The sequence below is a fragment of the Brachyhypopomus gauderio genome, unplaced genomic scaffold, assembly GCF_052324685.1.
Source record: "Brachyhypopomus gauderio isolate BG-103 unplaced genomic scaffold, BGAUD_0.2 sc62, whole genome shotgun sequence".
Taxonomy (NCBI): domain Eukaryota; kingdom Metazoa; phylum Chordata; class Actinopteri; order Gymnotiformes; family Hypopomidae; genus Brachyhypopomus; species Brachyhypopomus gauderio.
Window position 1 is genome coordinate 1,094,208 of NW_027506883.1, and position 24,241 is coordinate 1,118,448.

The window sequence follows — 24,241 nt, forward strand, 5'->3', positions numbered from 1 at the left end:
TTCTTTGACGAAAGCAAAGTTTAAAGTAGAAAATTATTTCAAATAATAAAAAAACATTTTTTCTACCTTGTCAATGTCTGGACTATATTTCTATTCATTTTGCAACTCATTTGATAAATAAACGTATGAGATTTCAGGGAAAACACAAAATTGTCTAGGTGACCCCAAACTTTTGAACGGTAGTGTATATAATATATATATATACACACACACACACAGTCTCTGGACACACTACGTCCGCCATTTTACCTACGTCATATGACATCACATAATCATAGTTAAACAGATGAATTGTGGGAAAGGACAGTGTACTACAGTCACATACTTCAAAATGGCTCCCAATTCAGTAGGTTATCCAGGTATTTTTTGCTTACTGTTTAATGCATACTATGTATTTGGAGTCTTTTTTTGCATACTGCTTTGGCGTACTGTATAGGAGGGAGGTACAGCATTTCGGACGGAGCCTGAGAAACTTGTGTTGAGACAATCTGAGGTACAAATAATAATGACTGAGGAGGCATGAATGGGTGAACTGATACAATATTTATGGCCTTCATCTTGGAGTCACTTCAACACTTTAAACTCTAGCAAAAGCTAAAACCTGAGCTAAATGTCCCACGTGTTCCTTGACTACATTGATGACATAGACGTTTGTGTGTGTGTGTGGGGGGGGGGGGGGGGGTATATGTCCTTCCTACCCCCAGTAACCTGCTCACGCTACTCATATAATGTATGAGGTTGAATGCTGACAGCAGTAGCACACATACCGCCCCAAGTGGAAATGAAACATACACCACCGTAACACAGGTGTGTTTGTGCGACCCTTCACACATTTTAAACCTGATTGAGCTACTCAACTCAACTCACATGTGGCTGGTCTTCCTGGGTCTGCCGTTAGGTCCCTGCAACTCAATTGGGAGGCAGCTTCATCGCATATACTCAAGAACGGAATATTCTGTATTTTGTACTTTACAAATGCTCTTGCTCAGAGCAAATTACAAAAAACAGCTTCTGAAGAACTGTACACGTACAAACTGAAGGCATAGCAAATAAACTGCCCGTTAAGTAGCCATTTTTTTCCATATATGGTTCTGTAGACAAAAAACAGGCTGATAATGAAATGCTTTATTCCTATTTTCCCGTTGAAAGCAAAATCAAAGTCCCCCCCCAAAAAATAAACAATAATAAAAAAGAGCAAAAGTGGTCAGAGCTGACAGAGCTCGAGACACATGTTTATATTTGGCTTAGAATTACAAACTCCTGAGTCTAAGTGGTTTTTCAACATTTGCCAAACTTGTTCCTGGGATTGTCCTAAATGGGATGAACTGGGTTCAGTAGTTTTTAATATCCAGGCATTTAAAACACACACACACACACACACACACACACACACACACACACAAAGCTCAGTTCTTGACCTCAAAAGTATTTTCAGTCAAAAATAAGCACATTTGAACCAAAAGCAGGCAAAGCACTCTTTCTAGAGTACAGTGAAATTCTGTTTTAACTTCTATCACTACCAGTGATCATCAAGAAATATAAAGTCCTCACAAAGTGTTTCAGTCCAAGTGCAAACAAACTGTGAAACAACATTAGAAGTTTTTTTTACTTTTATGTCAGATACAGCACAAACCAAAACTTGGTCTGAAACAGAAGTTATGGTCAATATCTGCCTGGAGCTATAAACCGACACTCACAGTATAAACCCTGTCCTCATTGGATAAAGCAGATAAATTTACAGAAACCAAAAATAAAATAAACACAAAGCTAAATAAAGATATTTATGCAAGAACTGCAACACACACCAGATTTCCAGAGTCTGGTCTTGAAATTTCTTGGAGAATCTCTCCGGACAGTGCATTTTAAAAAATTAATGTATCCATTTTTAAACCAAGACTAGGTCAAGACTATTTATCAAAATGCAGTACACAATTCTTAATATTTGTATTACTTATCACATAATATTCAGTGTTTTCTATAACTTTAGACATAGTACCCATCATTCATTTTCTCCATGATCTTTCTAAAACATATGTAAATTGTAAATAATAATAATACAGTAGGATAGTAAGGTACATGCACACTGTCATTGCTTTGACTAAGAGATGCATGTCTGCAAAGCATTTTTACTGCTTTTGTTTAGTCTTCCCATTAAGGTCACTGCTATACCAGTAGTCCACATGAACACAAACAGAACGAGTCGCCATTATTGTGTGCTCACATTACGCATCATCCCCTTGATAGAGCACAGACTAGACACAGCACAGCCTAGCTCTGGTGACACAGCACAGGCTAGCCGAGGTGCGTGACACAGCCCAGGCTAGCCGAGGTGACGCAGCACAGGCTAGCCACGGTGACACAGCACAGGCTAGCCACGGTGACACAGCACAGGCTAGCCACGGTGACACAGCACAGGCTAGCCACGGTGACACAGCACAGGCTAGCCACGGTGACACAGCACAGGCTAGCCACGGTGACACAGCACAGGCTAGCTGAGGGGTTGGAGATTGAAGAGCATTAGTGAGAAACTCTTCTCAGGTCCTATATTTAAACACTATGTAAATACAACCACTTAATTCAATCTAGACTTTTTAAATCTAAACTGGACAGGAATTAATGAAGCACTGGTCAAATTATAATACGTGAGCATTTGTAAAACTGAAGATATACAATTTATTCATCTGCTTTAGCAAAGCAGTGACCTTCTAGCCAAAAAAATAAAATAAAAAAAAAAGAAAAACAATGTAAAAACCCATCCCATTTCTACTTTCTACACTATTATGAGAAATAACAAAAATGAATTTGTTGAAATACCGAACTTAAATTCATGTCTAAAATGTCTTTAACGGTAACAAGCAATATAGGGAATGCATAAAGAGAAGTGCTTTTGGTTTGCATCAAGAACAATAAGGAGCCCTCCTGGCCCACACCTGAACTACTGCTGAAGACTTCTCCATCAGGTCAAGTACAGTGGTTACATGGGAAGCAGATGGTCGTCTCGTTCCTCCGGTTCTTCTACTGGTTCAGTCGGTACACCTCTGTAAGTCGGTGGTTCATCTCTGCTTCCGCGGGAACGACAAACAAAGTCACATCCGTCCTGTAAAAGCACAGACACTTTTTTTTAGTGCTGCATTCATTTCAAACCAGTCATGAGAGAATGAACCAAGAAATTAAGATAAAGGCGCAAGAGAGAAAAGAGACTTACTGCTGACAAGTTGCCAATCTCTGACCAAAAGGCGTAGTTTGGAAACTGTTCAACTCCCTTTGCTCCAACAACCAACCTCTGATAGAGGAATCCCCCAATAAGGTACACGGCCAAACAGCAGAATGCACTGCAAGCATCAATCAAATGAAATTCAATTAGGATTTTTTTGTAAGATGCACTAAAAACTCACGGAACACTTAACATTTGAACTGCATGAACGTAATTTATTACTGCTAGTTGGATGAACGCATACTGTATCTTCGTTATTCTCAGTTTTTCCACATCTGTATTTAAGGAGTACTGCCTCACTGCTTTGGCCTCTGGAAACACCGAATACTTGTACACCAGACAAGTTTGGGTGGGGATGGTTTACATAAATGATGCAAAATGGTACAAACATGATAAATGTAAAAAATATTCCCATGCAGCAAACATCTCAATACCTGTGCAATATCTACATAATTCAGACTGTTTAATCTGAAAACTCATCGATATTTTGAGCCACATGGTACAAGGGCCAAAAGGGGTGATGCATCTCCCCCATAAAATCTACAATGACTCAAAGCTCTGGGTCTGGGAAACCATATTGATAGATCTATGTTTGGTTGCTTGGTGATTTTGCTTGTGTGCGTTGACATCCTCTACCTACATATTTAGATAATACCACTTTTAAAAGAGCAAACCATGCGCTCTCTGATGCTTTTACAACCATAAAAATCTATCTTTAGAATCACGTATCAAATGGAATGTATATGTAAGTCTGAATCAAGGTTAGATCCAATGCAGCTTTCATAATGGCTACTATATAAATACTTACACAATGAGAAGAATGGATCCAGCGCTGAGCTTGGAGGGGATGACGGGACACACTGCACTGGAGTCCAGCTCAAACAGGTAAAAACACTCCTTATTTCTGTCCCTGTTCTCCAGAACCACAGACAGTTGTCCCTACAAGCAGGAGGAACGAGGGAAGTGCATAGAGGTGTAAAGAGAAAGGGCAGATCATCACAAGACCTTGAACACTAGATTCAAATATAATGGGTCTCGTGCAAGAACCTCTCACACAAACAGATTTGTTCTTAAATTGCTAAACCGGTTCTATTCTTCTAGTCTTTTTTAAGACTATTCTTAAAAAAGAACCGGTTCTATTCTTCTAGACTTTTTAAAACAGAAATATTGAAGATCATTGACAATCTGAGGAATTTACAACCAGAAAAACAAGGAATTTATAAATACATAAATATCTAATTCATAGAGTTGTGGTTTTATGGTGCCCTCTTGTGATCTAGCATGATGCTACAGCTTGTAATGTATCCAAAAATAAACTACATTTTAATTCTATATTTTTAAACTATGATTATGTTTAAAATAGTTTGAAGTTGTCCTATGTCTAAAAAACCTGTTAGCCTGATGTATATTAAAATAATTACTTATTTGCAAATATATTTGTTCTTTTTTAAGCTGTGTGTAGTAGCTTCATCACTGTATTGTTAACAAGATTAAAATATATTATAGTGAACTGCTACCTTTCCCCCCTGCATTTCCCCTTTTTTCTAGGTGGTTTCTTGATTTCCCTTATTTTGTGTGCGTTTTTAATTTGCTATGTTGCAGTTCGAGATTTGTCCGCAAACGTAAAGCGCAGCATAAATAAAATTGATGATTATTATTAGGGATGCACCGAAATGCAAATTCTTAGCCGAAACCGAAAACCGAAAATGAGAAAACCAAGGCCGAAAGCCCAAAACCGAAACACCGAAATACATTATGCCAATTATTAGTAACATTGGATTTATGGCTAACCTCACTAAAATCAAAGCATTGCTATTCAAAGAATAAATCAACTACAAAATTTGATTTGAAAATATGTATTTAGCACTGACATTACAGTAATGCATATTATAAAATAAAATTAGTGGTGGGCCGTTAACGGCGATAACGCTGACAATGGCCGACCACTAATTAAATTTAACTCGCTTCCAGACCGTTTTTATCAGAGAGGAGAAATATATGTATTTTATACGAGTTAAATTTAATTATAACCGACTGACCTGAAAGATAAATATAAATTCTCTCATAAAAACGTGACGTGAGTTGCAACAACATTAAACAGCTCAGGTAAACACACTTCTGAGAAATGTCGTCTGCTCAGCAAAACATAACGGGGCTCAATGTTCTCTATTAGCCTACGAAATCCCTACGACAGAGAACGGCTGATCGTCTAAGGCAACGAGTTCCATAATTTTTGGTGTAATGTCCTTTTCCTTGGCGCCATCACTGGAAAACTTTTTTGCTAGCTTTATCCAAATAAACACGTGCAGGCGATTTTTGCTTGCGTCATCACAACACATTGTTTCGGCCGTGTTGTTTCGGTGATGAAAGTATTTCGGCCGAAAACCGAAAATGCTAATTTAAGCCATTTCGGCCGAAAATTTTCGGTGGCTGAATTTTCGGTGCATCCCTAATTATTATATTCTATGCACTGGGATTCACTTAAAATAACAAGACTTAAAATAATACACAATAAAATGACAATAAAATCACAGGACCATAATACAAACAGCAAGTGACCATGGGGATGGCTAAAGGCCTGAAGGACCAGAGAGAAGAGAAGTCTACTATGGGTTCTGTCACCACCCAGCAGAGAACAAGCATCGACACATCCACACATGTGCAACCCAGGACCTGTAGAACATGTCACTAACTGAAACAGTAAGCAGAGCAGCTAGTTTCAAACACTCCCCCAGTGCTCACTAACTAATCAGCCGACTATAAATCACGTGCACCATGACTCTGTTGTATAAGATTAGCACCCAGTGAAATTTGATGCAGCTTGCATCATACCAACAGTCATCTATTGGATTTCTGTTCTCGTTTGAGCCATTAGCTTTGCAATCCATACAGACGTACTAAACAGAAACAAAAGATTAAAACCTTTCTAAACCACACTTCTTGTAAGTAGAAGCATGCGTCCTTTAAATAAGTAAAATCAGGCTAGTCTCACCGCAAGTGTATTCCTGTTACAGGAAATCATGATGATGGCCCTTCTCTCCTCTTGTGAGCAATGGCCATCATAAGTTTCTCCACCTTTGTAGATAAGCATAACCCAGTCGTCTGCAGAGCAAATGAGATTTGCACTTTAAAACAGATGCAGATTCACTGATCTTTAAATCATGTTTTCAAAACTACTGCTTCTCTCTTGCATGTAAATTATTAAATCTAAATTCCTATTGGTCACAATTTATTCCCTGCAACTTTAACATCTGTAATAGACATGGTATGTGCTTAAATAGGCTTTGCAATGCACGGTGAGCCAAAACTGTGCCCAAACCAGTACTCACTTCCTCCATAGACCTGTGTTGAATTGTACCTCCCAATGGGGACCTGTTTCCCATCGACACTCTTCTGTACGACCCCGGCATCCTTCATCCCATCTGCATCTCCACAAACTTGGAAGATGTACGTGTACTTCTCTCCAGAGGTGGTTGGAGCAGTAAAACTATGTGAAATAAAAGAACTGTGTGCAAGCTCATGGGTAAAGACGAGTTAAAGACGAGGAGGGTTTAAGAAGAACCATTTACTTTTGATTGGTAAGGGGCTCTAGGAGACTGAGCACTTTTCTTTCGGACGGATTCTCTGCGGTCAGGTTGCACTTCTTCGTGTTGTCACTTGCTTGTCCTCCGCCGGCCAACAAGACGAGAAACATGAGCCCTCTCCAAGCCAGCAGGATGGCCATCTGTGAAGATCTGTAATGTACAGACATGTGATGTTAGTTTGCAATGGACCATGCACTTAACAGCCCACCATGAAGTGAGATTCCTTTTATTATTTTTTAAAAAATAAATTGGTCGGTCACGACATTTCCCCCACAATAAATCAAGAAGTTGCCCGCAAAAACACCACATCTATACAGAAACATCTTTACCGTGCACCACGTAAGAGACACTGAAGCACCAACAGGACAGTGACCCAACCAAGCAGGTGGGTTAGCCTAGCCGCTAGCACACTCACTCCTAGTGTCCTAACTAACCCTAGCTAGATAATACACAGCTGTTATTACACCGCCGAAACATACGCACAGACATTCATGAGCAAAAGTGATATTATTTGCAATCCCACAAAGATGGAGTCAAACGCTGGTTCACATCCACAGGGTCTATCAGATTCTATCAAAGGCGGAAGTGAAACTAAACAAGCGGCGCATGTGACTCCAGCACACGCGCCTTCCGGTAACAAGCGGAAGTACCGCGTCCACGAGGTTCGAGATTAACATAGGACTAATTCTAATCCAGGCCTAATCTCGTTTGTGAAGCGTCAAAGAACAGTAAATTAAGCAAGCTGTCCATTCTAGTATCTTTTTTTGCATGCAAAAGTTCAATGACAAATAAATTACCAACCTTTACTTTTAACCATTCTAATTTAATTCAGTTTATTTTTTAAAATGTGAAATGTCTATAATTCAGAATTGTAGGTAGGATAATATTCCATACATTTTCCCTTTTCAATGCTTTTATAAGTTTTATGACAAAAAGAGGTACTGAATATTTGCTTTTACGTTTCTGTTAGCACTCAAGGGATCCTAGCACTCAATTGATCCTAGCACTCGACTGATCTTAGCACTCAAGGATCCTAGTAGACGCATCACAGGAATTCTGGATTTGTCTAATGTTTGCATTGAACACTCTCTGATACTGAATGCTCAGACAGTCTGAAAATGATTTTCTGATGAGCACACTGAAAGTGGGACATGTAACATATGCCATTAATCACAACCTACTTTAATAAGAGTCTCCATTAATCAAAACCTACGTTAATTAGAGTCCCCTTTAATCGCATCTGATAATCAAAGTCTTACTATTGCTGAAAACACAATAGTTGTTTGTCCTAAGTTGAAAATGTTTTTTTTTTTTTTTACAATAGGAAAACCCAAACCCCCTCAGGGTGATTAAACACAGGGAGTCAACAGAAAAATCTAAAACCGTATGCTACTTTAATTCATGTTTGACACATCCAATTCCTACATCCAATTCCAAAGGTATGTCCCACCAAAACAACTGTGAAATTTAAATATCAATTAAATTAAATAAAGTACTTATCGGTCACACCCATCTGTGGGGCCTTTCACGAGTCTTAGAACTTTTAAATATAAAGCAATCATGTTTCAAAAAGCTTATGTGATTATTTTTCTCTGGTTTCTCTATGATTTGGGGACACAAAAGTTATTGTTTTAGAAAACAGCCTTGCTAATAAATAGGAAACCTGTAATAATATGCCACATTTTCACATTATCTTCTTGTTTCTAAAATCACACATTCAAAGCTGTTCTGTGGTTTAACCTTTGTGAGCTTGTGCTAAAGGCAGTACTTTTACAGGTCTGTAGTTTTGTTAGTTATTGTGCCTTGCATTCAGCATTCAAGTGCTCTTCTTCTCAAGTTGCTTCTTATTTCTCATTTACTGCATACTCACACGTATTCTCCCCTCCCCCTCTCCGCATGACTTTCACTCCTTCTGCCCTGTTTGTACCTGCCTAGTTTACAGACACACCCGACACCTCTAATCTCTCCAATCACAGTGCAGCACAGAGACTCTCAGAAGGTGTACTTCCTGTTCAGAGCGAGAGAGGAGCCCGTAGGAGGTGGGGGACAGGGGAGACACGCCTGAAATACTGGACCAACACTTGGGCAGCTGTTTAAATCTCTTTGGATTGTACCGCTGGAGAATGGAAGGGAGACCCACAGAGCTCCTGAAAATCTGGTGTGTGTAGAAATGTGTGTTCTGCTGTTTCTTACTCCAGAGTGGGAGTGAAAGTAATAAAGGAGGAGCAGAGAAGATCTCCGTTAACTGTTCAGACTTGTTTGGGAATTTGAGGAGAAAGAAGGTCAGGCAGCACTAAGAGAGCAGAGCAGCGGTGAAGAACCTCTGGCAGTGCTGTAAACATTTGGAGTTAAAAAGGAGGTAATTCAATCGCCATTACAGCAACACAGTTATCTTGCTCTCAGCATTGATCCACTCAGCGAGCACACGCAGGTATGTGGAATGTTTGTCTGTTGTGCAATTCCTGCTAGCTCCTGAGGAAGAGAGAGACACGGCCGGGAGAAGAGGTCCACCTCCCCCGAGACACCACTCAGGTGAGACATCTCTCAGGTGAGCCCTCTGCAGAATGTCCTTAGCATTCTTTTTGAATACTATATCCTGCCCTCATTGTGGTTAACTTACACTGCCAACAGTAATCAACTGAGTTAGGTGTGCTAGAGACATGAGCTCATTTGAACTATGATCCACACTTTGCTTTAGTTTATCAGCCAAGTTAAAATCTTGCTATTTTTTCTTATCAATGCAGTACCTTTCTTGTGGTTTGTTTCAGTTTTGGTTTCTTAGGTGTAGAGGTGTGAAATGTCCTATAAATCACAGCAGAAAGATCCCAAATTGGTTGTGGGTTTAACTGCATTCTTTGCAAAGTGACAGTTTACTCATTGTAAAGAGAATAATGCCACAATAGGAAAAGATTGTTGTTCTTGTGGTTAATGCAGTGCTGATATTTGCATAATGTGGCTAGAAAAACTAAAGAGGTTTATGAGATAGAGTTAGAATATCAGCCTCTTTTTTACACATTGCTGATATTTAAAATGTAGGGGTTTGACTATATTCTGTTAATTTGAAGTATTGGACCAAAATACACACAAATATAGAGTGGGAAGGATCCATATATTAGTGTTAATAGAAACACAGGTGTGCAGGTAGAGTTCCTTCTCCCGTGTACAATATGAATTAGTCACCATGCAGTTCTTCTGGAGATGGACCCTGTTGACTTGATGTTTTTGGGGTATGAGACCCTTTTGATCCTGGTAGTCTCACGGGTACATGGAGGAACTCCAGCAGTGCTGGTGTGTCTGATGAGCTTTGAACAGTTCCAAATGCACAAAAGTGCCACGTTTATTCCTCTGTTACTGCTGCGTTGAGCTTGGTCCGCTACTCAAATATCAGCTCAGCGATGGTCCTGTGCTCCGAAACTGACCAGTGTTCCATTATAATACAGGACAGCTGACAAACTGACCTCAGCAACATTTGCACTGCACATTTGATGCAGTATAACTGTAAAAAAATGTTTGAAATAAGTGACCAGTGAGCGTGAAGTGTTTGAAATTAACTGTAAAGCAATTCCAGTGTAAAATTTTTTTCTGTACTTGTCTGACTTTATTGATCATTGATTTTTGAAAGTATACATTGTACACATTGCTATTAAAATCAGATTGATTTTTACTTACATCATCAAACACACTGTGAACGTCAATAAGTCATAAATATTTGTCCCTGACAGATTGTCTAAATAATGTTGCCATGGAAACCAAACGCACAAATTGGACCACCGAGGAGCCCTTACACCGGTCACCCAGCCCAGCTACGCGTGACAGGGGCTATCAGTCAAGCGAGTGGATAAGTCGCGAGGCCAGACCCCAAGCTGGTCCCAGCTCCCGGGCCGAACGAGAGAGGGAAAGGGAAGGACAGAGAGCTAGAGAGATGGACAGAATATGGAAGAGACCAAGAGAGGGGAGGAGGGAGGTGGACGCAGAGCAGAGGGACAGAGAGAGATTCGGTGCATTCAAGGGGAGAGCGGGAGACACAGAATTGAAAGACAGGGACAGGAGGAGGGAGGACAGCAGAGACAAAAATGGACGATTTGCCTCGGTACAGAACTTGATGATCGGCGAGGTCAGAGAAAGAGAGAGAGGGACAGGAGACACCTTCCCCAGAACCAGGAGGAGGAGTAATGAAAGAGAAGAAGGGAAGAACTACTACAATTATCAGGGTCATGAGAGAGGAGGGGAGAGGGGCACGGGACGTCCAAGGGAGACGGATGTGAGTGGCAGAGACAGAGAGAGAGAAAGAGAAGCCAAGCGGAGGGAGGTGCAGAGGCACAGAGAGCTGAGAGAGGAGATGAAAAGGGATAGAGAAGAGATGAGAAGAGGTGGAGGGAGAAGAGGAGAGGCAGCGGAGTCGGACAGAACGAGACAGAGAGGGTGGGAGCACGACAAGAGGGAAAGATGGAGAGAGAGACACACAGAGGTCAATGACCGCCTGAACACGAGGGGGAGAGGGGGAGACGGAGAGAGAGTCCGACCAGGGCCCACAGATAGAGAAGACTGCCTCCCATCGCCTCAAAGCAGAAGACTGATGGAAGGAAACCGAGAGAATTATTCAGATCGTGAAGAGATGGACGAGAGGATCAGGGCGGGGAGGAAAGATAGATACAGACAGAAAAAGAGTGAGGGTGACGTGGAGAAAGAGAGAGATGTGCCAAGTGGAGAGGACTCGGGGGCTCCGTGTGAAACAGTAAGGCCTAGGGAAAGAGTGAGAGAAGGAGAGAGGTACAGAGAGATTGAGAGAACAAGAGAAAGAGACATGACAAAAGGGAGAGAAACAGATACTTTGGGATCAGGTGGGAGAGAAAGGAACAGAGAGTGGATGATGGAAGGGTTTGTTGAGCGGTCGAGAGAGAGAGAGATGAAAAAGAGAGATGGGGTAAGAGAGGAGAGAGGATCTGACGGACAGAGGGATGAAGTCAGTCAGCACAGGAAAAGAAAGCAAGATCTGGGCGACAGGCAGTGGAGAGAGGAGAGGGAGACATCACAGGCGCACTCTTATGGAGCGGAGAGAGGGATGGGCGTGTACCTAGAGTGGAGGGAAACGGGGAGACGGAGGAGCTTGGAGGATGAAAGGAAAGGAAGAAGTAGCCAGAGGCTGACTGATGTGTACAGGAAGATGAAGACGGTGGTCCACAGCGCAGAGTGCCTGTCAGGGAGCAACGCAGTGGATGAACAGAGGAGGAGAGGAGTGAAAGACGAAAAGAGAGCCAGCACTTCTGAGTGTGCTGAGGAGAAAAGGAAGAAGCGAAGTGAGGAAAGGCAGGGTGTGACAAAGGAAGAGTGGGGAGGAGAGGCAAGAGGGAGGCCAGAGAAAGAGGAAGTAGAATCTGAGAAAGAGAGAGAAGGAGAGAAAACTGAGAGGAACCGGAGACCACTGAAGAAAATGTGGCTGCCGCCTCGATCAGAAAGAGAGAGAACTGAGTCACAGGAGGAGGAGTTCAGAGAAAGAGAAAGATTGAGGGAAAGATATGCGGAGAGATACAGACAGGAATTGAGGGATAAAGGAGAGACAGCAGAGGACAGGAAGCATGAGACAGAAAAACCATTGCCTGAGGACAGCTCTGGGAATCTAGACATCGCTGGAGAGTTCAGAAATGATGATGACAGAGAGATCATAGAAGAGAGAAGCATAAGTGATGAAGACACGGAGCCTGTTTTTGATACCGGACAGGGTTTAGATGCCCCCTGGCAAACAGAAGAGGCAGAAAATATGTCCAATGACTTGGAGGGGAGTGACGGAGGGTCAGAGAGAGAGAGCGACAGATCCGTGGACTCTGAGGGGAAAGAGGGAGATGAGGAGGAGTGGGAGGGAGAAGGAAAGGAGAGAGTGATATCAGGAGAGGACGAATTTGTGACTGTGTCTAGTGGAGGAGATGAGGATGAGGTGGAGTTTGAGGACTGTGAAGAATTCTGGGATGGTGAAATTAGAGAGGATCTCACTAGAGAGCCACTCACAAGAATCCACCAGAGGGAGGGAGAGATTGAAACCGGAATGACCAAGGAGAGAAGTGACCACGCTGTCACTGTCTTTTGTGTGGTTGGTCAACCTCTTCCTAGGTCAGGATCCAATCAAAGCCCCCCGATGGATCACATGGAGGAGGAGGAGGCCAATCAGCACTCAGCTGTGGACTCTGGGGATAACAGTGAAGTTGATCAGGATGTAGAGCCATCCAGGGACATATTCACTACAGAGGAGTCAGTGAGGGAAGGATGTGGCACATCAGAAGAAACCACACAAGCGGAAAGCGTCAGCACAGGACATAGCCTGCCTTTGCCTGAGGGGACGTCAAGCAGCCATGACTCAGGAAAAGCAGAAGATCATGAGATTACCAAGGAAATTTCATCAGCAGAGCATCAGCAGGTTACAGACATTAATGACACATGTTCCCAAAACAGAGAGGAAGGTGGAGACGTGGAGAGGAGTTTCCAGTCAGAGGAGACGCAACGTCCACCAGAGGATAGAAAGCGTCACTCTGCTGCTCCTCATGTCAAATGGGCGAAGAACATTCTCCACGAGATCCTAGGCTCCTCCGACGACGGAGACCTTAACGTGACCGAGCTGAACACACAAAGCGAGCGGCCCAACGGCACCCGTGCGGAGGTGGAACGTCAGGGAGATGCCGTATCTTCTGCCTCACCCCTCTACGGCGTCGTCCTGAAACCCCGCAAGCACGGTAACGAGAGGAAATGTGTGGACCCTGAGCAGATACAGGCAAGAACAGAGGAAAGGGACGTGGGCGGAGACGGCGTGGCACTGGCGCACACGAAGGTGGACATGCCAGCAGGGAAGGAAATCATCATCCTGGTGGAGAGGGAATCGGAGGAGGACGAGGAGGCAGAGAAACTGCGGATAGAGAAAGAATTTCTGGAGGGTGAGACAGACGAGGAGGCTGAAGGCGACCTGGTTCTGCCCAGTCCTGACGCATACAGCCTCTCGTCGGAAGGCGAGACGGAGAAGGAGGAAAGCAGGAAGAAGCCGGAGAAGAAGAAGAAGAAGGGGGTATGGGATCTCCTGAGCTCCAGCAGCTTCCGAGATCTGGGGAATGACGCGCGGTTTAGGAGGATAGGATTCCGAAAGACAGAAAAACAGGACGAAGGTGAGGAGGGAGGAGGAGGAGGGAGAGACCGCCGGACACTAGTATTACCCTCAGGTGAGCAGGAACAAGGGAAACTACTTTCTTTAGTTTTATTACACATCTCTGCTTGAGTTTAAGAATGTAAACAGAAGGAAATCTTATAAGTAAATTGGGTTAGGCCCACAGAGACAGAAGATAGCGAGAACATCACAACACTTACCTTAAAAAAGAAAGAAAGGTCCACATTAATCAGTTTTAGGCTTTTCTTGAAGTCTGTATCATCTTTATCACTTCATCAGAACATAATAGTATTGAGAAGATGTATCACTGAAAGCTGTAAAAGATATGAATCTACTACTTTCATGATATGAAAGTCTCCTGCTGTGTTTTACTGAAATTGATAAGGCTGCAAATTTAACACATCACAGAACTCAAAGCACCAGGTAGGACACACATGCACAAAAGATTCACTTGAAAGTTTAATATACACAGAATGTAAATTACACTTAGAAACACAACAAGGTATAAACAAAGCAGAGGTACAGAGACTTAAAAAATATTTGAGCAATATGTGAGTCAAGCAAGTGAATATAATTTTCAGTCCAGAATTGTGAGTTTTGTTTTGGCAGCAGGACTGACAGTGCTGGGAGTGACTCACAGACACCCTGTGTGTGTGTGTGTGTGTGTGTGTGTGTGTGTGTGTGTGTGTGTGTGTGTGAGAACGGGATCAGGATTGGTCTGTGACTACCTGTCACACATCGCCAGCAACCTCTGTTGCCCGTACCTGTACCAAGCAATTACAATAAAGTTGAATATATGCATTTATCTTTATGCTGATCTGAAACAGCTACTCTCTACCAGAGCAGAACCAGTAATCGAAGTGACTCGCTGGTCTGTATTAAGATACAGTGAATCTGTCTGAGAGACGTCTGGACTCATTCAATTGGTTGATATATAGAGCATACATTTCAGTGCTGCCTTATCTGTGCCTTGCTAAAGTTTGTGTGTGTGTGTGTGTGTGTGTGTGTGTGTTATACAGACAGTGAATATGATGAATTGCGATTCACCTGGAGTGAAGCTGACATGAAGCAAGTGAACCATCTTCATTACAAAGTCTATTAAGTGAAGCTTTTAGCTGACCTGTCAACACGATCTATCAACACTGAATATCTCAGTCCACTGAACGCCATCGCCCGGCAGCCTATACCCATTAACTACATTATATCTGACCAATCTGGCCTTGATGCTTTCTGTTACATTTACATGTCTAGTGCTGCTTTTATGGCATAAGCCACAACTCTTCTCTCTAAATATTCTCTCTTCTAGGAAAGGCATGCTCAACAGGACAAGAATGAGGAAATCCAAATATTACAGTGAGTGTGAATCAGCTGTGAGAGCTCACATCTACTGAGCTGAGTGAATGTAAACTGTATATATTAGACCTCGCTATAAGGTGACCTGACCAGCACAGATGTGCATATTTGACTCCGTGCATTTTTATTCACGCTACTTAAATATCTGAACAACTTGTGAGCTGTCTCAGCAAAACACTGTGTAAAATGCCCCCTAGGAAAAGTGCTGACATCACACGGGCATTGCTAACTGCTGTGTATTTGCAAACCTGTAGTGCAGTATAACGGCTTAATGTGTACGACACAAAGGGCCTCAGCAGCAGTGCAACAGATGTGGTTGTTGAGTTTACATTTGGTGATCTAGTCCACTTGTACTGTTTTTATCTAGTCCTTATGGGCTTGGGGCAGGTTTGTGCATGCAAGCCTGCAGAATCACAAACCCGCAGAACAGCTGTTGAGTGACGCTGGCATGTTGAGCAGTCTGTGTGGAGCTCTCCTGTGTTCCTAGAGATCTGCCTGAACATGTTGCATCTCTCAACCACACTCAGCACTCCCACCATGGGTGGGGCTGAGCATATAGGAGTCGAGTAACAACACACACACACACGACGCGGTGTTTGTTTATTACTCGCTTATGCCTTCATATTTTTTTCTTTATCCCAGATTCTCAGTTATACCAGCAGTACAGTGAAGTGGTTCAGAACAGAGAGATCCTGCATCAGGCTCATTCTGACACCTCCTCTACGTTTGGGGAGGCTCCTCCCACTCTAGAATCCTCCACTTCCTGTCCCTCCCCCAAGCTGGCACGCAGGCCCCTCCCACCTATCCCACCTGTGCCCCACCCCCATACCCTGACCCATTCCAGCTCTTTGAGTGGGGCTCTGACCCCGTCCCAGAGCCCCTCGTCTCCTCGATTCTCCAGGTCCTTCACCTCCTCGCCCATGCTGTGGCAGGACCTGCCCGGTGTGAGGAGCAACCCCGAGCTTAAGACTCTCAGCGCTGACGAGAGACGTCTGCAGGAGGTAGTGCACCGCTTCGGTTGGACTGGGACACTGGATAAGGGATGTCTGCGGGGGTAACAACAAAACATGGCTGACTGACAACTGTGTGTTGGTTAGGTGAGGTTCGAGGTGGTCACCTCAGAGGCATCGTACTGCAGTAGCCTGGACATCGTGGTGGAGCACTTCGTCAAGTCCAAACAGCTAAACACACTCTTGACCACGCAGGACAAGAACTGGCTTTTCTCCAGGCTCGGTGATGTCAGAGCCATCAGTCACAGGTAAGAATTTATGGCAATGATTCTTGTTAATGGAATAATGGATATTAATTAAGTACTAATGTAAGAGACTAATAAAATCATTAACATTTTTACTAAATGGCAGTCATGTCCTGGTGGTTAGAGAACTGGTCTTGTGACCGGAGGGTCGTGGGTTCGATTCCCAGACCTGAGGCCATGACTGAGGTGCCATTGAGCAAGGCACCTAACCCCAACTGCTCCCCGGGCGCCGGGCTAGGGCTGCCCACCGCTCTGGGCACGTGTGATCCACAGCCCCCTAGTAATCACTAGTGTGTGTGTGTGTGTTCTAACTGCACAGATGGGTTAAAAGCGGAGGACAAATTTCGATTGCGATGTAAAAAATCACAATTGACAAAATATGGCACACATTACAAAATGTGCAATTCTTTATCCGAGATTCCTCCCAAATTGTAGTTGTCTTGGTTTTAAACTTCTTATCTGTTTCCCCTATAGATAAATAGATAAAATTCAACACATTGGCTATTCTGTTGCATTGAAATGCTACATTCACCTACTGGTCATTCATCTGTAATTGTGTTGTTGTGTGACACTGTTCTAACCTCAATGCTACTGTGCTGTGCAGTTTCTTCACTCAACTGGAGCAAAGAGTGGAGAGTGACCTCATGCACTTTACCGTCTGTGACATCATCATTAAACACTGTCCGCGGTTCCGATCGGTCTACGTGCCCTACCTCACCAACCAATCATACCAAGACAAGACATACCAAAAATTAATGTGAGTGTTGTCTGTGTAAATCATTCATTGTTTTACTATTGTCACCAGTGGTTTTTTTCTGTTTCATTAGAAAAGATTATCACTGCAGTCTGGTATGTAGAGGCATGATCCTCCCTCACTGGCGTTTACACACTGACTCGTGTTTGCTCCTTGTTGTGTGGTACAGGAATGAGAATCCTGCGTTTCGTCACATGGTGGAGAAGTTGGAGCACAGCCCCAAGTGCCAGAGACTTCCCTTCCGTTCCTTCCTCATCCTCCCCTTCCAGAGAATAACCCGCCTCAAACTGCTAGTACAGGTGCACATGCTCCTAGCTGTTTCTCTTGAAGTTCCCCTCTCTCTCTCTCTCTCTCTCTCTCTCTCTCTCTCCCTGAGACACATCTTCTCATTCAAAATATTATCCATCCATTCTCGGAGAGGTCATATATGAAATAAAATAAAAGATAATAAAAAAGAGGGGTGTTGGAAAACAAATTAATTCCGTATCAGGCAGAACTAGATTTAAAATTAAAATTACATTTATAAAAAAGTAAAATTCCAGTGAGACAGAACTAGCTTTGTGGCCTTCATGGACATGACACAGTCCCTCCCTCCCCTCACAGAAACTGGGGATGAGTTAGTTGAAACACCAAAGGTAACAAATTATTTCTGGTAGAATTAAGCTGCCCTGGAGAAACACTCCATCTGTTCAAGCTGAGAAACGTTGGCGAAGGTCAAAATTGGAAGTACATTTTAATATTTATAAAACAACATTGGAGAATAACAACAGTGAAGTGAAATCAGCACAGACTTCACCAACTTAATGGATTCATCCAATAATAACTCAGCTGCCCTGTTCAGAAGTACAGACCGGCTAGTGAACACCACCTCCTGTGTCTTATAATATGTATTATTTCCAAGAAGTTGACATGGTAACACTATTTGATGTGATTTCATCACTAAAATCATCTACATGTGAACTGGGCCCTTTACCAACATGTTAATTAAAATGGTTCTGATCTCATTATCTAATGATGTTCTAATGATTGTTAATCAGTCTCTGCCACTAGGAGAATTCCATAGTATTATTGAAACTGCAGTGGTTAAACCATTAAAGAACAGACATCTTGATCCCACAATTATCAGTAATTATCTATATCTAACCTCCCTTTCCTTGGCAAAATCATTGAAAATGTGTCAGCCCAGTTGAATGATCGTTAAAGCAATGCAAATAAATGATGGTTTTCAGTCTGGTGTCAGAGCCTCCACTGCACTGAAACAGCACTAAAGTAGTGAGTGACCTGAGATTGAATAAAGATGCAGGCAAACTCTCGTTTTTCTGCTAGATATAAGCGCCGCTTAAATGCAAAAATGCTGGCAAATGTCTTCTACAGTATATGTTACCATATTAAGAATATTAATCATTTAGAGAATAGGTCCACATTTAACGTTATCTAACATTCTTTCCTTCCATTTCTCTGGGTCTTCCAGAACATTGCCAAGAGAACAGCTCCAAAGACGAAGGGTGAGGCACAAGCCATCAAAGCCATGAAGTTACTGGAGAAGGTACGCATCCTTCTCCAATACCCCCCCACCTCCCAAAAAAACCCATAACGGCATCACAAGACTGTTTTGCTGCTTGTCTTGTCTGCAGATGATACAAGAGAGTAATGACAGTATATCTCAGATGAAGAGCATTGAATCACTGGTGTCGCTCAATGCAAGGGTGGACTTTGAGTGCAAGGTGAGGAGGCACCTCCATGTACCTGGAACTGTAGAAAACGTGGTGACACTACAGCAGTTCATGAACACCTCACAAGATACTCGAAAGACTTCCTTAAAATGTCTTTATTCTGGGTCCTCTTGGGTTTTATTGTAACAGTAATATTTACAGCAATATGGCGGTTTGGGGAAAGACACAATTATTAGGTCAGAAAAAGTTACGAAATACAAACAATAAATACAAATTTATATATGCAAAAGAAAACAAAAATATTCATACATTTTTTTACCTACATTACTGATCAGAGAATCCAAAAGGGGAACTGCCATAGGAAGCCAACAATTCCAAAGAAAAACGTGTGTGTGTGTGTGTGTGTGTGTGTGTGTGTGTGTGTGTGTGTGTGTGTGTGTGTGTGTGTGTGTGTGTGTGTCAGACACTACCACTGATCAGTCAGTCACGTAGGCTGGTGAGGGAAGGCCCCGTGACTGAGCTGAGAGATTTACCTCCGAAGGAGACGGAGAGAAGTGCGTACATGCATCTCTTCAACGACTACGTGCTTCTGTCTCTGCCCAAAGAGTGAGTTGGTCTATTCTTTTGCATCTCTTCCTTTCATATCAAAATATATTTTTTCAAACAAAATGTTGATAGCTCGATGGCGTCTTCTATCTTTGTGCAGAGGTAACCGGTTCACGGTGATCGAGCATGGCCGCGTGTCCGAGCTGCGCGTAGAAAACTTCAAAATGAAGCTTCACTCTTCGCAGAAGAACGTGTTTCGCTTGTACATAGGCAATAAAGCTCTACTCCTGGGAACAGACACACTGTGAGTATAGACGAGCACACAAGCTAAAAAGAGCAATTATTACTATATACAAATTATTGGAATCAGGTGTTCCAATCACTTCCATGGCCACAGGTGTATAAAATTAAGCACCTAAGCATGCAGACTGTTTTTTCAAACATTTGTGAAATAATGGGTAGCTCACAGGAGCTCAGTGAATTCCAGCGTGGAACTGTGATAGGATGCCACCTGTGCAACAAATCCAGTTGTGAAATTTCCTCACTCCTAAATATTCCACAGTGAATGTGTTTGGGAATGACAGCAACTCCGCCATGAAGTGGTAGGCCACATAAATTCTGAAGCGCATATCGCGAAGAGGTCGCCAACTTTCTGCCAATTCAATCACTACAGACATCTAAACTTCATGTGGCCTTCATATTAACTCAAGAACAGTGCACAGAGAGCTTCATGGAATGGGTTTCTATGGTTGAGCAGCTGCATCCAAGCCATACATCACCAAGTGCAGTGCAAAGCATCGGATACAGTGGTGTAACGCTGCCACTGGACTCTAGAGCAGTGGACGCACGTTCTCTGGAGTGACAAATTGTGCTTCTCCATCTGGCAATCTGATGGACAAGTCTGGGTTTGGCGGTTGCCAGGAGAACGGTACTTGTCTGACTGCATTATACCAAGTGTAAAGTTTGGTGGAGGGGGGATTATGGTGTGGGGTTGTTTTTCAGGAGCTGGGCTTGGCCCCTTAGTTCCAGTGAAAGGAACTCTGAATGCTTCAGCATACCAAGACATTTTGGACAATTCCATGCTCCCAACTTTGTGGGAACAGTTTGGAGCTGACCCCTTCCTCTTCCAACATGACTGTGCACCAGTGCCCAAAGCAAGGTTCATAAAGACATGGATGGCAGAGTCTGGTGTGAGTGAACTTGGCTGGCCTGCACAGAGTCCTGACCTCAACCCAATAGAACACCTTTGGGGTGAATTAGAGTGGAGACTGAGAGCCATGCCTTCTCGTCCAACCTCACATATGCGCTTCTGGAAGAATGGTCAAAAATACACATATACACACTCCTAAACCTTGTGGACAGCCTTCCCAGAAGAGTTGAAGCTGTTCTAGCTCCAAAGGGGGGCCTAACGTCATATAGAACCAGGCCCGTTGACAGTCTTGCTAGGGCCCGGGACAAGAAAGTTTAATGTGCCCCCCCCCCCCCTCCCCCCGGCGCACGTCATTTGAAATTCGTCATTTGACAATACTTCTGTTAGGTCATATAGTATATAATATAGCCACACATCAAAGCTGTTTCTGACAGCTGACTGGTTTATACTTGACGCGTCACGAGGGTTCGCGCGAAAATGACGTAATCGCAGTGGCACCGCCCGTGTGCGAGGGCCTCGCGCGCTGTCCATTCGCGAGGTCGTGCACCTCTTGACTTTTGTAACTTCGCGCGCGACGCGCTTCAGCGCAATGAACAAAGTCATGTTTGCAGGGTTCATACACCTTTATAATGTGGAATTAAAGCACTTGTACTTCACTTTAAAGGTCCATTTCAATATTTTCCAGCACGTTAAGCTTAATTAAGTTAAATATTTATACATATACTCGAAATAATTCGCTTTTTATCACATTATTTAATGGTTGTTTATTTTCAAAACGCCCAATCTTAACGTCTTCACGAGAACTGTTCAGTCAGACAGCTATTTGTTGTGAAACGAAGTAGTTACAATTTCAAGCATTTTCAAGTACTTTAGCCTAAATTCCAGCACTTTTCAAACCTGGAACACAATGCAACATTAAAATTCGTCAGGTAAATGTTTTTCCTTTCTTTTCTGCGCTCCAGATTTCTGTATTTACTTTAACTATCCACCACTGTATTTCCCGCTGTTGGGCGGGTACCAGCCGGTTACGGTCGGTGCTGGATCAAACCATTTTCCAGTGGGATGCGGGGGTGTATGCACTTAATGGAAAATATGCAGATAGGTAAAAAAAAAACATATATATTTTAGCCATTGAGTTTAATTTGAGTACAGAATTTTATATTAATGAAAGATTTCAAGATTATTTAAAAATTATAGACTTTAAATAAAAAATAAATTGCTGGGCTCTTTGATGGGCCCCCCTGGCCCTGGGGCCCGGGACAACAGACCCGGTTGTCCCCTCCTGTCGACGGGGCTGTATAGAACCATATGGATTAGGAATGGGATGTCACTTAAGCTCATATAAAGGAAGAATGTGTGTGTGTGTGTGTGTGTGTGTGTGTGTGTGTGTGTGTGTGTGTGTGTGTGTGTATGTACAGGTTTAACGGTCATGGTTCGCTACTGATATATAATCAGTTAATTCATTTTTATAAGAATATGTGACCCAGTTACTCAACTGGATCACATAATATGAAATGGCCAATTCCTCAGTAGTGAAACATCTATGCAGAACATCTGCTGATATTCCAACAGAACTCAGCAGCTACCAGCCTGTGACTATGCAGTGCGATTGTGACTCTGTGGTGTGACTCTGTGGTGTGACTATGTGACTGTGGTGCGACTATTTGGTGTGACCATGTGACTATGTACTGCACGGACGTAATTTTGGGGGGGGGGGGGGGGCGGGGGGGACATGTCCCCCCCACTTTTTCAAAAGCCGGCTTTGGTCCCCCCCAGTTTTTACGGTTAAAACCAATTATTTAAATAGCGACGAATCTATGTCCCCCCCACTTTTGACATCAAAATTACGTCCATGATGTACTGTGACTATGTGACTGTGACTATGTGGTGTGGCTATGTGACTGTGATGTGACTATGTAACTGTGGTGTGACTATGTGACTATGTGATGTGACTATGTGGCTGTGGTGTGACTATGGTGTGACTATGTGGTGTGACTATGTGACTGTGGTGTGAATATGTGGTGTGACTGTGACTGTGGTGTGACTATTTGACTGTGCTGCTCCTGCAGGTCTGATAAACTACGCTGGATCTCTGCACTCTCTCGTCCCCATCCTGAAATTGACTTCACTGCAGCGCAGGGTATGGGGTCCTTCCTTATGTCATTACTTACAAAAGAAAGAAGTATATTGTTTTTTTTTCTTCAAATACACTTTAAAATATTATTGTTCCAACAAAAAGATATTTGACAGACTACATGCAAAGTGCAATTAACAACTGGTACAAAACGACATTTAGCATTTACACTCTTCTCTCCACAGATTTTCTACAGATGCAGTGCATGAGGGCTTTTGTTGCCCAACAACCCGATGAACTAAGCTTGGAGAAAGCCGATGTCCTGCTGGTGCACAAGCAGAGCAGTGATGGTGAGAAGTTCCATAATCACAGTGTGGAGAATTAAACACATTAGCACAGGTCGCCAACACGTGTGTTATGATGACATGAGTGGATCTCTTCGGCCTGACGTTCAGAACAGAAGTGACTGCATTTTACATTTACGGCATTTGGAAGATGCCCTTATCCAGAGTGACTTACATTTTCATTATACAAGTGAGCAATTGAGGGTTAAGGGCCTTGCTCAGGGGCACCTCAGTCATGGCCTCAGGTCTGGGAATCGAACCCATGACCCTCCGGTCACAAGACCAGTTCCCTAACCACCAGGTCATGACTGCCCACATTTTGTTGGCAGTTTGTCATTTTAACAGTTGAAGACAAAAGATAAACTCTGAAAATAATGCAATTGTAGTTTTAATTGGGTGATATTGTATGAATGAGTGTAATGAGTCCGTGTTGTTTCGCAGGCTGGGTGGAGGGAACTCGTCTGTCAGACAGACAGCGTGGATGGGTGCCGTTGTCTCATCTGGATCTTATAACTAGTGAAACAGCTCGACAGTGCAACCTGGCGGACACACTGAAAATTACAACTGCAACAGCCACAGTCTGAAACATTTACTCGGCCTCTCACTGGAATCGCAACGTTCTCAACGCAAAGTCAGAAACAATGAGTGTGCGGCTCTACAGATGAGTCACGATTCTCAGTGCAGATTTCAATGCACTAAAAACATTTTGCTTTTTTAAAAAACAAGATCGTCAGGATTATTCTACGCTTTAAACTCCCCAGAGATCACTACAACATTGGATATGGACCATTATTTCATTTCAAAAATGAAAATAGAAATGCATACAAGAACTACATTGGATTTGTGGTCAACATCTAATTGCTTTTTTAACACCATTATATGAATTTTATACATTACACACAGTATATACCCCTGACTGGTATAACAGTACAATACAAAAAATGGCCACAGTACATAAGTGTCTATAGTTTGACAAAGTGTCTATAGTTTGGACACAGTGTATCTGGTTTGTTTGTACATAAAAAGAAATGTATAAACCACTGAGGTATTTAGGGAGATATATAGTGTTCTGTGTTCATTTGTCTTTATAAGAACAAAAACATAAGAGCTCTTTGTGCACTCACGGCTCTGACAGGCCAGTAAAAGGATG

General features: G+C 42.8%; 2 protein-coding genes across 3 annotated transcripts; one reads left to right on the forward strand and one right to left on the reverse strand.

The window, feature by feature from the left end:
• Positions 1 to 1,107: 1,107 nt before the first annotated feature.
• m6pr (mannose-6-phosphate receptor (cation dependent)) lies at positions 1,108 to 7,410 on the reverse strand. The gene is made up of 7 exons (XM_076988491.1): positions 7,128 to 7,410; positions 6,784 to 6,948; positions 6,544 to 6,701; positions 6,207 to 6,316; positions 4,023 to 4,153; positions 3,206 to 3,332; positions 1,108 to 3,097 (listed from the first exon to the last, which is right to left on the reverse strand). Exons 2-7 carry the CDS (start codon positions 6,936 to 6,938, stop codon positions 2,975 to 2,977), a joined length of 804 nt encoding a protein of 267 aa, XP_076844606.1. The 5' UTR covers positions 6,939 to 6,948; positions 7,128 to 7,410; the 3' UTR covers positions 1,108 to 2,974.
• Positions 7,411 to 8,794: 1,384 nt separating this feature from the next.
• On the forward strand, positions 8,795 to 24,149 carry arhgef5 (Rho guanine nucleotide exchange factor (GEF) 5). Of its 2 annotated transcripts, none has more exons than XM_076988368.1 (16): positions 8,795 to 9,157; positions 9,268 to 9,346; positions 10,521 to 13,997; positions 14,962 to 15,010; positions 15,249 to 15,295; positions 15,938 to 16,296; positions 16,393 to 16,553; positions 17,155 to 17,307; positions 17,474 to 17,603; positions 18,776 to 18,850; positions 18,939 to 19,028; positions 19,441 to 19,583; positions 19,684 to 19,827; positions 22,743 to 22,813; positions 22,993 to 23,097; positions 23,533 to 24,149. In XM_076988368.1, the coding sequence occupies exons 3-16, from the start codon at positions 10,541 to 10,543 to the stop codon at positions 23,673 to 23,675; spliced, it is 5,127 nt and encodes a 1,708-aa protein (XP_076844483.1). In that variant the 5' UTR covers positions 8,795 to 9,157; positions 9,268 to 9,346; positions 10,521 to 10,540; the 3' UTR covers positions 23,676 to 24,149. The 2 variants fall into 2 exon arrangements, with proteins under 2 accessions (XP_076844483.1, XP_076844484.1); XM_076988369.1 differs by having other exon boundaries at positions 9,268 to 9,330.
• The last annotated feature ends 92 nt before the right edge of the window (positions 24,150 to 24,241 follow it).

Excerpts from the sequence above, each read along its gene's own strand:
- m6pr (XM_076988491.1), bottom strand. The coding sequence starts at position 6,938 with ATGGCCATCCTGCTGGCTTGGAGAGGGCTCATGTTTCTCGTCTTGTTG. Across the intron at positions 6,317-6,543 it reads AACACAGGTCTATGGAGGAA|ACGACTGGGTTATGCTTATC; the intron begins GTGAGTACTGGT and ends TTTGCTCTGCAG. Across the intron at positions 4,154-6,206 it reads GTAACAGGAATACACTTGCG|GGACAACTGTCTGTGGTTCT; the intron begins GTGAGACTAGCC and ends TCCTGCTTGTAG.
- arhgef5 (XM_076988368.1), top strand. The coding sequence starts at position 10,541 with ATGGAAACCAAACGCACAAATTGGACCACCGAGGAGCCCTTACACCGG. Across the intron at positions 15,011-15,248 it reads TGGAGTGAAGCTGACATGAA|GAAAGGCATGCTCAACAGGA; the intron begins GCAAGTGAACCA and ends TCTCTCTTCTAG. Across the intron at positions 17,308-17,473 it reads AAGACATACCAAAAATTAAT|GAATGAGAATCCTGCGTTTC; the intron begins GTGAGTGTTGTC and ends TGTGTGGTACAG.